Source organism: Andrena cerasifolii, chromosome 14, assembly GCF_050908995.1.
Source record: "Andrena cerasifolii isolate SP2316 chromosome 14, iyAndCera1_principal, whole genome shotgun sequence".
Taxonomy (NCBI): Eukaryota; Metazoa; Arthropoda; class Insecta; order Hymenoptera; family Andrenidae; genus Andrena; species Andrena cerasifolii.
In genome coordinates, this window is record NC_135131.1 from 11616267 (window position 1) to 11632855 (window position 16589).

Genomic DNA, 16589 nt, shown 5'->3' on the forward strand with positions numbered 1-16589 from the left:
CGGATCACGATCGACGGCTACTTCTACTTGGACGAGCGTAATTACGAGATATTATAATAATAAGGCATATGAAATTTGGTAGAGAGAAGTGCCGATTTTCCTGAATCTTAAACGACAATAATGTTTCTGAACAATTCAAAAGAGTACCTTTAATTTTATCGACACCACTCATTATCCAACATAGTAGCTTTCAAAGTGCGCTCCCGTTTAACCGCCTGAATTATCTCCAGAACACGATCGACTCGACTTTCACTCAAGAGGCAGGTTGAGTTCGCGACTTCCGTTATGCCGCAGCCTTAAAAAATCCCTAAATTACGCAACGAACTGGTGACAGACTGATCTAATCCTTCGAGGTGACGTTTCTGATCTGGGCGTAATTCAGACACCGAGGAAAACCAAACGGAAATATTCCAGTGGCGAGCGAATCAATTTGTCGGCGGGGGGAAGGGTCTGCGTTAATAAATCTCGCGGAAAAGAAAGAAGCTGCGATCCAAGAGGCAAGTAGACGATGATTATCTGGCCACGCAGAGGAGGCGAGCGCGAGGAGGAGGTAAAGGCCACTCACCAGCACTGAGAATAGTGGGCGATCAGCGAGGGGATGTTGTCGAACCTGTTCTCACTGGTCTCCAAGCTCAGCTTCCCCTTGTTGGCTTGGATCAGGTAGTGCTCGATGTAGGGCCCCTTTCCTGGCGGCAGCCTCACGGAGAGGGCCATCGTGTCGCTTTGACTCGACTGCCGAACCACGAAGTTCTGTAACCAACAACATAAAGGGTAGAAGTATAGTTTTCATCGAGGAGTCAGGCTGCTCGTAACGTTTCACTGCACGTTTCACAACTCGAAGCAGGAATATTATACGTGTCAAGGGGAACTAAACCGGCCTTAATATTTTCCGATTTGAGCTCTCACGATTTGAGCAATTGAACTTTGCAGAGTTTATTAATCGGCCTGCGGATAAACCCCAGTCTGATTCGGGGTAACTGAACCGTACCAAAATGGACCACACTGAGTCAGACGACGTATTAGCATTACCCAAAGTGGAAATTGAAGCTAAAGAACTATACTTTTCAGTAAAATTGACCATACTAACGGAAACTTTTTTTCATGTTTTGAAACCTACAAAGAATGCCACAAACAAACACTAAGTAGTTACATAGATTAAAAGTAAAAATGATATTTTAGAAGTTTTTCAGGATGCTGGTGTCAAAATTCTGGCCGTTGTAGCAAAATTCTCTGTAGTAAATCTCGAAATATTGGGTTTACAGGAGTGAACCTCAGTTTTTGTTTCTGCAACAATCACCACAAAGAAGTCAGCATCCTCAAGAACTATTATATAACCTGGAAGTACAATTCTGCCACTACATAAGGCCGCAGGCCGGTTAATCAAATCCTATCCTAACGATGAAATAACCTTTGCTCGTATATGCAGTAATTACGAGTACAGTATCATTAGCTCGAGTGTTGATTATCTAATTATAGTGGGGGCAAAGGACCTTCCGCGTCATAAATTTCCGCAAACATAAATTCTCATGCCCGGAAAGAGAGCAATTCCTTGCAACAGAGTTCCCCGTCTAAAAAATAAAAAAAGCAATACAGAAGTCTCCCTGGGACACTGCACGAAACACACTGCATAATTCCTCGGCTTTGCCCTCGGAAATCCGTATCACGGCCATCTCCGCCGATACAACGCGCGTTTTTCCACCCGCGGCGGACATTTGAAAGCGGGGGGTGCAAAGGACAGAAGAAACAAAGCTAAAGAAAAGAAAGGCAGGAAAAGGCTATGGCTCTTTGTGCCGCACTTTGTGGCCGCTAGCTCATTCCCTCCATGCTCGTTCTTCTCGCAACCATTCCCCGGGCGCGTATCTCCTTTTTTTGTCGGGACGAAACCCCCCTGGTCCGTCCAAGCGAGTTCACTTCAATCGCTAGAATGAACTCTGTCTTCTTTGTCCACGTCCTGGGGCGTAGACTCGCTCGGGGTTGAAAGTTTCCAGGGTGACTTTCGATGGCTGATGCTTGAACAATGATCACTCACTTCTCAACCCTATTACATACCTATGTACTTGATGTAACAGACGATACAATATTACGAGATATACACTTTTCCTCTTTCATGCTCCAGATTCATCCCCCCGAAGTATCAACACGCGACGAAGTACCGTTTCCTTTTATACCCCGTTTACAACCCCCTCCTATTTCGAAATGTACTCGTGCAGCACGCTTCGTAGCGCGATCCATCAGGAATCGACGCCGCTCGCGATACTCTCGGCTCCATTCCTAGTCGACGCACGAGTTCGTGCAATCACCAGGTTTGGCGACGAGGGGAAGGGGGTGTCTCGCCCGCGGAGGAGTAATTGCGAACGGCATTGTTTTTCGGCCGGTGCAATTCGTCCGTGGCAACCGATTCGACGGGGGATGGGACGATTAACAAAGCTGGAAAACAATGAGCCACCGGGAAAACAATGCCACCACAATGGCATGGCTCGTTCGCAGTCGTTCTCCCCCGCTGATTACAGCGCTGAAGCTTTTCCCTTATTCGCTGGAGGGAAAAAGAAACTGTTTGCCGCGAGAGTATCCTTGGCGCGGGACACTTTTTGCTCCAGCCACTAGTCAGGGCCCTTTCCTGGCGAGAAGTCGCCTGGATTCCTCGTTACTTTTGATCTCGCTGCTTCTTTCAAGAGTAATCGCCAGATCAGGATCCTGATGCGCGTCTTTTGGGGTGAATCTTGGATTAGTTTGATGTTCGATGTTAGGTCCCTACTATCGCTGGGATGGTAAATATTTTCTAAATTAATTACACGCTGCACTCGAGGAGCGTTCCTTAGTGAAGCAGACTCGAATCAATCGCCTGCTCGTTAAAGAAGACACTTGACCCATTCCCCTCGCCGAGATGGTATCGTTATGCGGTCTTCGGTGCATCTTGACCCGGTCTTTTAAATTTTCACGAGTCTTTATCTATCCTCGATCACATTTGCAAGCGCTCCTCGCCCGGCGCTGATAGAGTCTCGGCGAGACTTGACCCTGCTTCCGCGCGGGCGCCGTGTCGCCCCGAAGAAGCCACGATTTCATCTTGATACAGCTTCAAGAGGATCTTGACCTCGCTTTCGTGCGAGTCTTTACGAGGCTTCGCCTAGTCCCGATCTCATTCCGAAGTGGTCTTGAGCACGGGTTTTCAGGTTTAATAGGGAAGGTGCTCGGCTGTTTCTAGAGAGACGACTTCATCGCGAAACGAGGATAACCATCAGCCTGTTTTCGGACGTGGAGGCGCCCTATTCCCGGTTATAAATCGTGCGGCGATGGCTCGTAAGGGGTAGCCATTTGGATATTAGCTTCAGGGAGAAGAAATTTGTCAATGGCTTGGATAGTTCAATCGATCGGAGCAGAAAAACTAGAAGCAATCCTGCTTCTCCCATCAGGTCCCCCAAGTAGGATCCCCCTTTTTATCTCCACGTTTCATTTACTTACTTCTACGAGCTTTAAGTTCTGTCTGCGACACAGGAAGGCTGCATTTATCAAGTTGGTCTGACTGCAGACTGTTCTCGTCGCAATATCAAAATTACGGATGAGGGAGACTAGACTCGCTTCGCGTATTGAAATGGATACGTCCACTATAACTAGCTACCAGATGGGGTAACAAATTTTTCAACTCCTTTGATCAAAGCAAGGACTTCTCTATAAAGGCGCCTGGATGCAAAAAATATTTCGGGGCCCCAAACAATTTAAAAAAGGCCCTAAAAAGGATAATAATAACGATAATGAAACAAAGAAATATATGACTTTTTTATTGCCACATTATTAATAATATTATAATAGAAAATCAAATAAAAAAAATTTGGTTCTAACTTTTTTTATTCAGTTACTTTTCTTTCCTTCTTTTTTTTTATTTTTCCCTGTACACCACCCGCCCCTGTGTCTGGCTCTGATCGAAGCCTCCCTTTTCACCTGTAGAAAAAAGCGACCGACTACTTTGTCGCACGAAAACCGACAAATGTGTACATACCGCGCGTGTCGCGGGCGGAGAAATATTTAAATGGAGCGAGAGCAGCGGAGGGTGGACACCTTTACGAGACAGTATGCTAACAATGCCACTTGTTATGCGTATTTTCGGGCAGATCGCGGTCTGGAATGCCGCCAGAAGCTTAAGCCCGCCGTATTTCGTCGGAACAACGTCTGCCGCCTGCATTTACTGCATATTAAGCCGATGCTCCCTGCGCGAGTTGCCAAATGGCTGATGCATCGAGAGATACCTTGGTCCACGGTCGATCTGGCGACGGCAACGATCGTATCGTTTTAACGGCAGAACTAGACCGCTAATTGCCCCCGTGTGTGCCATACCGCAGATACATAGTCCAACGAACAACTATAAAATTATTATACAAACACAGGAACAGGTGGAAATATGGGCAATGTATCGTACAGCGTGATTTAAAGCATGCGTGATATAAAGCGCATTTGATTCCTCTGGGAGAGATGAAACAAGTGGTTCGGACCAATTTTAAAAAAGTCGTTCTATTTTAAAGGGTGTCTCGATACTTTTGTCCGTCACTGTAAGCCCTGGGTTCTTAATAAATCGATGTCGAAGACGTGTGCTCGATTATAAAGCTTCGGACAATACTGCGCGACAGAGCACGCTAAGCCAATATTACCATAAAAATCGTCTAATAAAGTGACGAAATATTTCAATTGCAAATTCCTCTTGACAACGCGAAACGGACACACCCCCGCCCGCCATTTGCCCTCGGGAAAAGAACAATACGCAATTGTAGTGAATGAAAATATTCAAGAAATCAAGCTGCTGATCAAAGGGCCGGAAATACCCGAGGTGCAGCGTTGTGCCCGGCGGTTTTTCCATGGGACACCCCGGGTCTCACAATCGCTCGTGCAATATTTCATACTCTTTGTTTCGCCGGGGCTTCCCTCCGCCTCGTTCGCTTCAACAGCTCCTTCAGACGTTATTTATTACACTGGATGCAATTGTACGTCGTCTTCGTCGTTGCACCCCGCGAGGGTAACGGTTCCTACTTGTAAATTTTCGAGTGCCTGGAAATTACTGAACCCGAGGGGTCGGTCAATGGGAAGTGGCATTGAGCCTTTGGAGGGTGTCGGACACTAATGTATCTAAAACTATGGAAACTTGACTGCTGCTTCAACAAAACGCTTTGCCTCTCTTGCGAGAAACATCCTGATTGCTCATGACAAGGAGGGATGCTGAACAGGTATATACCATCGTGATTTCCAATAAAGCAACATCGCTCCGATGGGAAAACCGATTTCCTTTATGTCGAAGCTGGAAATCCTCTCGCTGCAAAGACTATGGCGATGCTAGAGGAAGCTTTCCGCAAGGGTGCGCTTTTACCCTTGGCCGTTTTACCTGCGCCTTCACGGTGAGCTTCCTGGACGGTCGGCGAAAGTCGAGCGGGAATATTCTTACGCCTAATCGATTCGCTCAAGTGCACTCACCCCTTCCTCTTTGCCTTGCAACAAGTGGAAGGCGCCTGCCCTTTGGATGCCAGGAAGGAACCAGATCGGATGGGAGCGTATAAGCCTCTCGATCAGAGTGATGTCGCAAGCGACCTCGCTGCCAGAATCTTCCGTGGAGCTGGAAGATCCACCCGAGGTTGCGGAGCCATCCGAGGATAGCGACTCCTCGCTCTGGAACAATGTGGATCCATTAAAGAACGCGATTGCTTAGGGATCATCCTTAAATTACGTAAGGATTTTTTCAGTTGGGGTCGCGAATTTCTTATGTCTTATGTAATATTTTTTTTAACCTAATTTTCAATATGTGTAATCTAAAAAACGATCTGTCATCGCTCGCGCGAAATCAAGTTAAATAAATTATATAAACTTTTAAAAGAATTTTAATATGGAATATAAAATCTTACGATTTTTATACTTGGAGAGGGAGGAGGTAAGAAATCGCCAAAATTACCATCACGTAATTTAAGAACGGCCCCTTATCAACGAAACGACTTCTATGCTGTGCAACGCTCTACCGCAAGGTGTACGGAATTAAGGAGTTAGTTCCTGTGAAAAGAAATTTCTCCAATCGGTTTTCAACGGTCTTACAATCCGTTCTGTTTTCCCCTAGAGTTCCAGACACAGAATATGTGGCAATGTTAATAGCGTCGCAGGCACAGGAGGTAATCGAAAGATACAGAGGGGTAAGTTAAACGAGGGAGGAACGGGGGAGCAGTCGAGTGAACGGAAAAAGTCGGAGGCACGATTAGAAATGACTACTAAATAAACGAGTGGAGCGTCGACTGCAAATTGAGATAACCGTTCGCCTGCTTCCCGCGCGACACTATAATGCGGTATTAGAGTGTATTGTACGAGGACCAGGGGAGGATTTACACCCTCGGAATTGCGGCTTAAGGGCCACCATGATTTCCATATTCGTAGGCGCGGCCTGCGTTCCTGCGACTTTGTCCACTTGTTCCTGATTGCATACCGAAATTGGCCGTCCGCACGGTTTTATGGCGACGAAAAGGAATACGGAGCGGGGATTACGGCGCGTGGCACCCGTGCACAAAGGGGATCTTCCTGAAACCTGTTTGCTCTAAATTTCCTCGAATATTTCACTAATTTGCATGAACCAGGAAACGCGCCTATGTCACTCCGAACGGTTTCTTCGTACACTCCTCGTTTTTACCACCCCTATTCTAGTTTCCACCAGCCTCTCCCCCCGCCGACGAAATCGTGCGAGCTTCGTCAGAGATAATCGTGCGGGATTAGCTGCAAAACAGCTCGATCGAGCGTTTCACGTTCCGTTTTTCCTCCAGCGCGACGACCTGATCGATGCTGACCGATCGGGGTTCAACTCTCCCCAATCGTCAGCGTTCCTTTTCAACATTTTTTTCACCGCGATTCGTCAGCGTCCGCTTCGCTACCAATGGAAACGAGAGCTGTCGTTGCCCGCGACCCTTCTGCACTTTTTACCCGTGGTATTTAGAGGGATGTCGTTGGATTACCTCGAGTCGACGGGGCGAAAGGAGCGCGGAAGGCCTTCGTCGACGCTCAATTTGATTTATCTCGACACGCACTGGCACACTTGCCGATATCGCGCGCGTTTACGGCTCTTGAGTATCGTTTATCGATTATCCTGCGCCTGTAGAGATCAAAAGGGATTACAACCCATTTCTTAAAAAGGGCCGAGAAAATTCTGTTACGTATAGTGAACACCAAATCCATTTTAATTCTTCCGATTCCTAATTAGTTCATTCCATTGTTTTAAGTGAAATATTCAAGTAGAGGGAGAAAAATCAGGATATTCATGAACGCTCGTTTGAAATGAAGATGGCGCAAAGTATCGTCACGGCGGGATGACATTTTCAATTTTTCGTGCTCCCCCATTTTTTTCGCAGAGACGAACGGGAACGTATCGCAGGGGGTTGAAGAGGATTTCGCGAAGGGGTTCGCCGCGTGCCGGAGTTTCGAGTGTAATTTAATTTGAAATGCAGACTGACACGCAATGGCGTTTCGGGTTAAACGGATTAAACGAGGACGTGCGACGCGTGCTGAACACCCTTGCAGCTAATTGCGAATCCCTTAATTGCTTGCCGCGGAAAGTATTCCGCAACGGCCGCGATTTTTCAATTGGTTCGATGGCTTGATCCCTCTGCGCGGTGTACGGAGGCGCCTCCTCCGTTCGAAATTGAGGACCATGCAGCAAAAGGGGTGCAGCTGCAGCTTTACCAACTTCGAGTAAATTATAAAAAACTATTTATAAAATTATTGGTTCGACATAACATTAAAAATTAAGTAAAACAATTAGTACATTCTACCCTGACAGCAGGAAACAGACACTGTCTGATGTTTGAGCCTCTGTAAACAATAAATTTAACAAAGTATCAAATATAAATGTAAATGTATAAATTAAAATATGGCAATTGTATGTTGAATTTTCATAATTTCTATAATCTTTGACTCGCTTCAACTACCCCTAAACATAAGAATATATAGTCGAAAGTTTTTACGTAGTATCTGTATATCTAAAGGAACAAATCAGGGTGGTAAGACTTGTAAAAAAATATTTAATTTTTTCTTAACTTTTAGGCTCCACCCTATTGCACCCCTCTTGCTGCAAGGTCCTCAATGAAGGCGAAAAAGTTGTCTAACTCACCTGTACATGATGTAGCTGCGTAAGCTGATGGTGTTGAAGCGGATTTGGCGGCGGCGTACTTGGCGAGCTGACAACCTGAACGGTCCCATGCTGCTGCAGATATGGCTCGAGGAAGACATCGCTCCTGTAACAGAGAAATCATCCACTGCGTTAGTTTCGCCTTGTTAAACGATCAATCGTTGCCTACCATTTATTCGTGGTCAACTTGAAAATTAGGTGGACGATTAAGTAACGTGGCGTCACCCCCCGACCATTGTCAAGAGTTCACGTTGCCGCTCGGGCGTTTCTAAGTCTGTATATTCGAGCACAAGGTCCAAGGAGCTTCTAGGAAACTCATTATTCGCTCTGGTGAGGATAGTAATCTGGTCGCGAATAATGCTAGGAAGAGCGTAATTTCCTGTACCGTGGACAGTCGCATTATTCTTTTCCACCGCAATCTCGCGACCCAGTTTACAACACAGCGTCCTGTCAGCTGATCGCGCCACGAACCATCACTTTCCCGTTCGTGTCTCCCACAAGTAACGCGATGCTTCGGTGAGCTGGATAGCTAGGACAACGAAACAACTGAACAGGTTATTATCAAGTCACCAAGTACCCCGATCCCAAAAAGCAAAGAGTCCCCGAGCAGTGGCGCCTGCCTGAAAATTCACAGCAAAACTTTGCTCTTCATTCTCGAATGGAAATCAGTTCGCCGCGTGTCACCAGCTGCGCGCAAACGGGGGCGCAATTAAAAAGCCCTCGTCTCGAGCCAGCGCGGCATAAATCATCGTCGTGGAAAACAGCGTTGACACCCGTGCACCGAGTCCGCTCTTCCTTTTGCCATCCAAATGCAGCTCCGCGCATCAACGGACGATTTGTTACGTCGCGACGTATCGATTTTCCCCGAGGCGCGCGATACCCATCAGCCAACACCGCCAGCCGGACGTCATTCACTAATTCAACCCCCGTGAATTAATTGACTGGTCGAAGTTTTCGGCCGCACGCGGTGCACCGTTTCCACTTCCGCCTGTATCGATTTAATTAGACGGGAAATGCGCGCTTGAAAAGTGTCGAGAGGCTGTCCAGAAGCTTCCAAAATTCAAACACCCTTGAAACGTCGCTTTCCGCAGAGTTACCACGTGCATCTAGACCTCTGGAAACGCTGTTGGTCTTCGAGGCATAATCTTCGGGGAAGATTCGCGGGTATCAATTAGGAAAGTTTGCGGTTATCAGACTCGCGGTTGCTCTCGAGAAACTTGATGGAAGTTACGCCGGCACAAAGGTCCGTTTGCAGAGCCTCCATTGTCCCCTTAGAGAGAAGGTGCTCCGACCATTTATGTCTGAGTTTCGAAGCGGCTACCTGAGCGAGAAGGCTTCCGCAGCCGAGTTTGCGGTTCGCGTGCCCGGTAGCTTCGCACAATATCGAATTGGACGGTTGGAGGCACTTGTGCCTCGACTTCCTTCGAGACCTACCCCCTCGGACGATAGTCGAAACAATTTCTGTAGTCGCTCGCTTTCTCGCAGTCTTTCGGGGTAAATGAGACGGAAAAGTCTTGCGTTTACTTTGGTTCCACTCGAATAACCCAGGCGAAAACACGTTTAACACCGCTGATCATGAATATCTGTTCACTCGTGCAAGCGATGAATTTTGTGACATGAGAATGCAAGGTGACTCCGCTGAATGAGTTTCGATTAAAAAGTTAAACGAAACTTAGCGTTCACTCACAGATTAATTGTAGCTGCAAAAATATCTATCCCCGAGTCGGAACTTCTCTCCAATTCCCAGATGAGGTGGAAGAAACTCCATGGAAAGCTCTTTAAAGCCCCGTCGTCGCCATCCCCGCAGAATCCACTCATAAATTAATTTTAATTACAAATGTACCTATCCCCGCGCTCAGACTTCCCTCCAATTTCTAAATCAACCGAAACTCCACGGAAAGCCCGGGGAGGTGTGTCGAGGGCACAAGCGCGACGGCATCCTGCGGACGAGGTCCGAGACAGGCCCGTCCAACTGTCAAACGCAGAGGACAATGGAGAGCTGGACGTGTAGGGGGTGGCAGCCACCGACTTTGCATACGTCAACACAACCCTCCATCCGATATTCCAAGCGGCGGGATTGCGACAAAGTTTGCGCGAAATACATAATACTGTTTGAAACTGCCGTGCTAGTTGCTAAATGGAACGCAGAACCGCGCCAATTATTCTCTGGGTTCTGATGCATCTACGCGAGTGGCGCAATCAGCCTGCGACGCGCTGCGCTCTGTCCCCGTTTAGTAGCGACGCGTCAAAGGCCCGGGCTGTTGTCCTGGGCGGCAGGGCACGCCGTAGATACCAGGTGACAAACAAATTGCCGAAACGATGGAGAGGAGAGAAATTGGGGCGCTACTCGAGTAGGCACTGCTCCCAGCGCGCTCGCGAAAGAGGTCATTAGGGAGGCTTTTTGGGTGAACGGTTCGAGCCTCTAATGAGATCGTTAATTAAGAGTAGCGTCGTGCAGGCCCGGGCATCGGGAATCGCTTTACACGAGTAACGGATTATCTTTATAATTAGTGGACAGCGACGGGGTGTCGTTAAGTCCACGTCGATCCCGTGACGCAACAGCGTCTCGCCCGTGGATACCAACTCGTTAAATGAAACTCGACGGTGCTCGAAGATCTCGATGACGGCTACGTTATTTTTCAAGCTTGTTAGAGTCAGAATGTAGCCAAGAGTCGAGTTGTTTCGTTGATACAGTCTGAAGAATGCAAGTACTTAAGGGGATGTTCCGGTCTAGAGCCCATACAAATAGCTGATCTTTAGGAATTAATTAAAGGAAAACTACCACAGATAATTTAGTGAGACTTTTTACATTGTATTAAATATGTGTGTATGAAGTAAAACGCCGTTTCATTTATTTTAAACCCACGTTTATTATTACAAATTAATTCAATAAAAACTGCAACTTCTCCAAAGATGCATAAAAACATAGTCAAAATTTCAACTGAATCGAAAGCCCCTAAAAATAGGCTTCTTCCCTTAACCAGTGATTCATACAAACATTCCCGAGGCCTCAACTACTATAATAATTACTATATCGCGGCACAAAGTAACAGTGTTCAGAAAGTTCGAACAACCCTTTCGCTGAGTCTGTGAGTCGTAACGGAGCAGCAGGGTAGCGAAATCCAGTCGCGTCCCTCGTCCCATCGGAGCCAGATGCAATACGCGTGCACGCGTCAAATCGCCAGCGGCCAGCCGAAAATAACAAAGGGCCACCGAGGCGGAAGTTACGTTCCTGATTTCAGGCGACGAGGACGGTGCTCGTCGTCTGCGAGATCGGACGGGGGTTGCCATGACGACTGTCGGTTCTCGACACGTGGTCCAGCGGCTGGCTCGTAAGGGTAAAAGGGATTTTTACGTATTAACGAGCGGCCTTGCATCGGGGCTTGCACCGGGGGATGCTACGCGTGGCTCGTAGCAGGGCCGACGAGCTTTCTTCTCGAGGCATACGCGTCTCAAAGGAACGGGCTTTCTAGCACTCTAGCTCGACGGGGTCTCAAAGGAGCACCAACCCGTCAGAAGGAACTCTCGTCTCCTTTGGGCGCCCTTACAGCTGCCTCCTCCGCGAGCTTCGTTGTCTGGAGATGTTAATTCGTCGCAGTCCACGGGGCAGGGACGAAAGAGGCTAATTGTCGCGAGTCTGGCGTCGTGGCCTGGGGGAAAATCGTTAAACTGTTCGTTCGATGTTTCACTTTCGTGTACGTTGTAGAATTGCGAGCGAATGACTGGCGTGTCTCGGTGCAACGACCAATGTGGAAAGTAATGGGAAAGTGAGGTAAGCGTTAGACTGGAAGAGGGCTTCATCATGCGGAGAACGATTATGGAGATGTGTTACGGAGAAGTTTGAAAAGCGCTTCGGATTCGGACAAATTGAATATTATTATCATTTCGATTCTGTTCAGTGATTCGATTCCTCTTGACGCTGATATTGAACTGTGGCCAATAGGGACTCGTATTCTTGCGACAACTTGAATCGTGGCCAACGAGGGCGTGCGATGGCACCAAAGTTTTCGGAAGAGACCTTCTTCCTTTCACCCAACGTGTGCTTCTTACAAACCATATGACTGTGAACAGCACTTAGTCAATCGGGGATTAAGTATGACCAAATATGAGGTTTTGTATTTCGAAAAGACAAACTGCAGCGGGACGAGAGATTAATTTCTGCTCCCAAGGGGAATAATTTAATTAAATAGAGGGAGGTTAAAAATGCACGAGGGATGCGTTCTCGCGAGAGCATCCAGCCAACAAACGCGTCTCCTCCTCTGAAGTCCCAGAAGGTATAGGTCTACCTTCTGCACGGGAAGGTTCAAAGAACTTCTCAGGATCAAAAAGAACCCTCTTACACCCCCTCGGTCTTTCACCCCTTCGGCGTGCAAACGAGGGATGTTTCGCGAGCGCTGCGTAAGAAATTAGCGCGTTTGTTTATTCCTACACTAAAGAGCACGATTCGAAAAACGTCACACTTCTACATCTCCAAAAGCACTATCCCTACCATTTCACTACTTTGACGGCAGCCTCGTGTTTTTTGCTCTAATGATTCCTTTACACCCTCTGGAGCCGGAGTAAAATCCAAGCAGGCTCGACAAGAATCAAGGCTAGGTCCATTCCGAGCAAACGATCAAAGCGATCGAGCGTAAACGACCGACGAGCGAGCGGAATAACGCCAGACGCTCGTAAAAGGAAACGCCATTCAATGAAGGCGTTTCCCAGCTGGTTCCTCGCAATCATATTTCGGCGAATATGAGTCTAGTCGAGGGAAACCAAGTTTTTGCACCTTCGTGCCCCTCGATTTCTTGTGTTACAGCGACCTTTAACCCTTTAACTGCTGCCCTTTCATTATAAACATCCTCCGTATCAGTGTTCTCCTGTGGCACAATTTTCCTCGGGACGAGAAGAAGACAAAAGATGAATAAAATTATTCGATCCAGCGACTTCGAACGTATCTATCTTCTGCGAAGCGTAAAAGTCTTTTTTGCAAGAGAAAATGCAGACACAAGCGACAGCGTGTACATATTTTTCCGGTCAGCGATCATCATAACCGTTAACTTTTCTAATCCTCTTTTCCTCTCACATCGAGCGTGAAACCGTTTCTCGTGACTCAACGTTGTTAGCCGAAGGTTTCGCGCATTTTCTACCATTCATTTGTCATTGGAAAGTCTGCGCAACATCGTGGTTAATTGTTTCGCGCGAAACAGGTGGTAATATCAAAGTACTGCTGGATAATTATCGCCAAAAGTCAATGGCGCACCCTCGGAGGGGACTTTGTAAAAAGAAACGAAAACTGCATTTTATTCTTTAAATAAATTATTCTTATCACTTTAAGAATTTTATTGAATTCGCATTAAAAATATTTTTATCCATTCAACTCGGCTCCCCCCCAAGATTAAATCCTTAGTGCGCCACTGCCAAAAGTACTTTCTAATTACACGTATGTGAAGCCTCCGTTTCTTCTATCTTCCAACAAGTAAACCGAAAGCCTTGATTACTCTTTCTCGGAGATATTCTCGAGTGAAACGTTACCTAGCCATCGGTACTATTGCAGAGCACGAAAATAAGGAATTTCGTACAGGAAGCACCGACAGAAACGACATCGTCGGTTCCTCCGTTCTCCTTAAGCAAATTCCACCCTCGTAAACGTTGCCATCAGTTCAGCTTTGGTCCATCACGCGGATTACAGTGGACACAATATTACCAGCGAACGACGACGCGATGAAATGGCCGTCTCCGGGAAAAAAGGGGAATCGCCGTAATCCGTGGCACGGTCGCTAACTACATTGGCTCGCTCGTATTTGCGACGAAGGAGCACCGCGGACGAGAAAGTTTCTATTAGTCCAACTTCCTAACCGAGTTATCAGCACTCTGGAAATCGCGCGGCTCCACGGGTGGAGATTAAATCGACCGGAAGCGGCGTCCTCCTTCCGACGAGCAGAAACGGATATTGGCGGAAGCCGTTCTCTCCCCCTTGTTCTCGCCAAGACAATTAATTTCCCTCTCGTAAGGAGGCAGAACGAGATCGCGTGTCCTCCACGAGAATACTGATTCGATGTAGGAAAAGAGGTGAGAAAGTCTAATCTAAAGTCCAATGTACGAGGAGAAAAGCTTCGACAATCTTCTTGGACGATGGTTTCAAAAAAGGGTACAAGAAACGTGGACGAAGGAAGATTAACACTCTGGAAGACTTTGATTATTTAAAGTCTTCCAGAGAGTTCGTAATATTCGTACAATCATGCTCTAATAGTCTCGTTCTAGAAATCTAAATTTTGATGTGATGAAATTTGTAGTTGTTCGCATAAATATTGGCAAAGCAAAAAAATTGCCTGGGTTGCGATACACCCCGTGTGACCACGAAGGGTTAATGTAATAGACTGTTGATATCAATAAAAATACATAAATACATATAGACATTTGGGAGTATTAATTTCAAACTTTCTTTCAATTATCACTGCACATCCTGCTCTAATTTAACGGCGCACCGTAAGGTCCACGACAATGTCTCTTAGAAGCGATTCCTCGCCATGAAAGACTAGTAGGAGGCACGAAAACGAGCGGAACAAATGTCGTTTTCCGTCATGTCACCCTAGGACGCTGTTGTCTGCATCTCGTTCATCGTTTTCTTCAAGGTCGCGGCGTAGAACGACGGTTGCGCGCTCGTTTCTCCCGCGACTCGACTACGATGGTACTTTCCTTTTTGCGAGATGCATGCGAAAGTTTTCAGTGCATGGAATTCGTCAGACTCGCGCGGAGAATTCTACTTCAGGGAAATCAGTTCCCTCGGAATGTAATTTCGCGGAGCAAAAGGTGAAGAAAGATGGGGACGCGTCGCAAGGGCTGAGACTCTGAAATTCTGTTGTTCGTTTGGGGATGCGGCCCACCCGCGTGGACAATTCGCTCCGTTTCCAAGCCGACTTAAAGACACGGACCAGCGGTGGTCGAATAATTTACGAGATCCAAGAAGAAGGACCGACGTCGCGTTCAATATACCGGAAATGGTGATGCAACGGTCGAAAATACTCTGTCCTACGTTTCCTGCAGCAAGGGAGCTTGACTTTTTACCGTCGAGCAACGAGCCTGTCAAGATTCATCACGCCAGGAAGAAACAAAGCGCTCTCTGAGGAAAGCACTCTCTTGCATTAAGACTAATAGGATGCTTCCTCTTCGCTTTTTCATAGGACACGGCCAGGGACAGTGACTACGATACGAGGAGGGGCAGAGGGGACGTTGTTCCTCGAAGGAAATTGCTCGAATTAACGTCTAGCGGAAGGGAAGAAAGAATACTTGATCGTCTCGTGAGAATCAGTTGCGATCCTTCTCACCGTGAGTCCTCTTTGCATTGGACGACAGCTTCGTACGCAAGTACAGCTTTCAAGGAGCATAGACTAATTTTATTTGACAACAACGCTTCGCAACGGTCAGATGCACGAATGCACGCGGAAAGAGCGAACAGCGCGACAAGGAAGGAAGCAGGCAGGAAGGAAAGGGTTGCGTGCGATTCCCTGGCCACCAGCCTATCTGGTTTCTCGCGGAGCGAAACCGAAGCCAAAGAGCGGCTCTTGGGTTACTCGCTGGGAGCAGCAAAGTGAGCTTAAGTTACTCGATGTAACACGCGACACTTTGCCCGCTAAGTACCTCCACGCTCTGTTTCGGCTCTTCTACCTGTGTCACTGACATCGCCCGTTATATGGCTCACTTTTTCCACCGAGTAAATACGCATTCAAAACGGTCCACGAGGTCTTGTAATTGGAAAGTTACAGTGCACTAAAGGATACTCGGATATACCGAGGAAGAGTGAAGACTGTGGCGAGTATTAAAGAATATGAAGGAATACTGAGGAGTACTAAGAACGTTGGGTAATACTGGGGTAGAGAGATATTACTGAATTCATCCTGCCACGATTTCCCCTCGTCATATATTTCGTTATCTGCCCTGCAAGTTTTATGAAAAACTCCAGACTCAACTGGAGGACGTAAAGTAGTTAGGTGGAGGAGCCTGTCCTCTCTCCAGCGACCCCCACGGACGTTGATAGGGAATTAAGAGGCTTGAAATTTAATCTTTTCCAAAATTCATGACTCTTACTTCGCGTATAATCGCTCGCGAGGACCGTCGAGCTTAATCCTCGTCCATCACTCCTCATCGTCTCCGCTCAGGCTTCTCACAGTTACAAGTGGAGAGAATATTTTTAATCATACTCCAACACTATGCAAGCAGAGAGTTCATCTAGTTAAGTAATTCTTTGAATCTAGAATTCAGATGGTTTGAAAAAAGGGTTTTTAATGAAAGACGCTACAGAAAATTGTATTTTCTGTCGGTTTGATAAACTCAGGGAAGCCAGTAGGGCCATCGTTTGACGAAAGAGATATTTCTGTCTGGAAATTGCTCGGTTCAAACGGGCTGGCCAAATATAGTAATTAAAGGGTACATAATTGCGGAGCCCGCGGAACGGTCGATGATCAAAGGTGAA

The 16589-nt window shown here is 47.0% G+C and overlaps 1 protein-coding gene across 11 annotated transcripts in view; it reads right to left on the reverse strand.

Annotated features, from left to right (window-relative positions):
* The window catches only part of Spri (Src homology 2 domain-containing protein sprint), a 99293-nt gene that overhangs the window by 14347 nt on the left and 68357 nt on the right, over nucleotides 1–16589 (reverse strand). For all 11 annotated transcript variants that reach the window (XM_076827096.1, XM_076827094.1, XM_076827093.1 and 8 more), the window contains 3 exons: nucleotides 8117–8240; nucleotides 5455–5646; nucleotides 566–750 (listed from right to left, as the gene is read on the reverse strand). In XM_076827096.1, the coding sequence (XP_076683211.1) occupies nucleotides 566–750; nucleotides 5455–5646; nucleotides 8117–8240 (501 nt within the window). The remainder of the gene's footprint in view (nucleotides 1–565; nucleotides 751–5454; nucleotides 5647–8116; nucleotides 8241–16589) is intronic.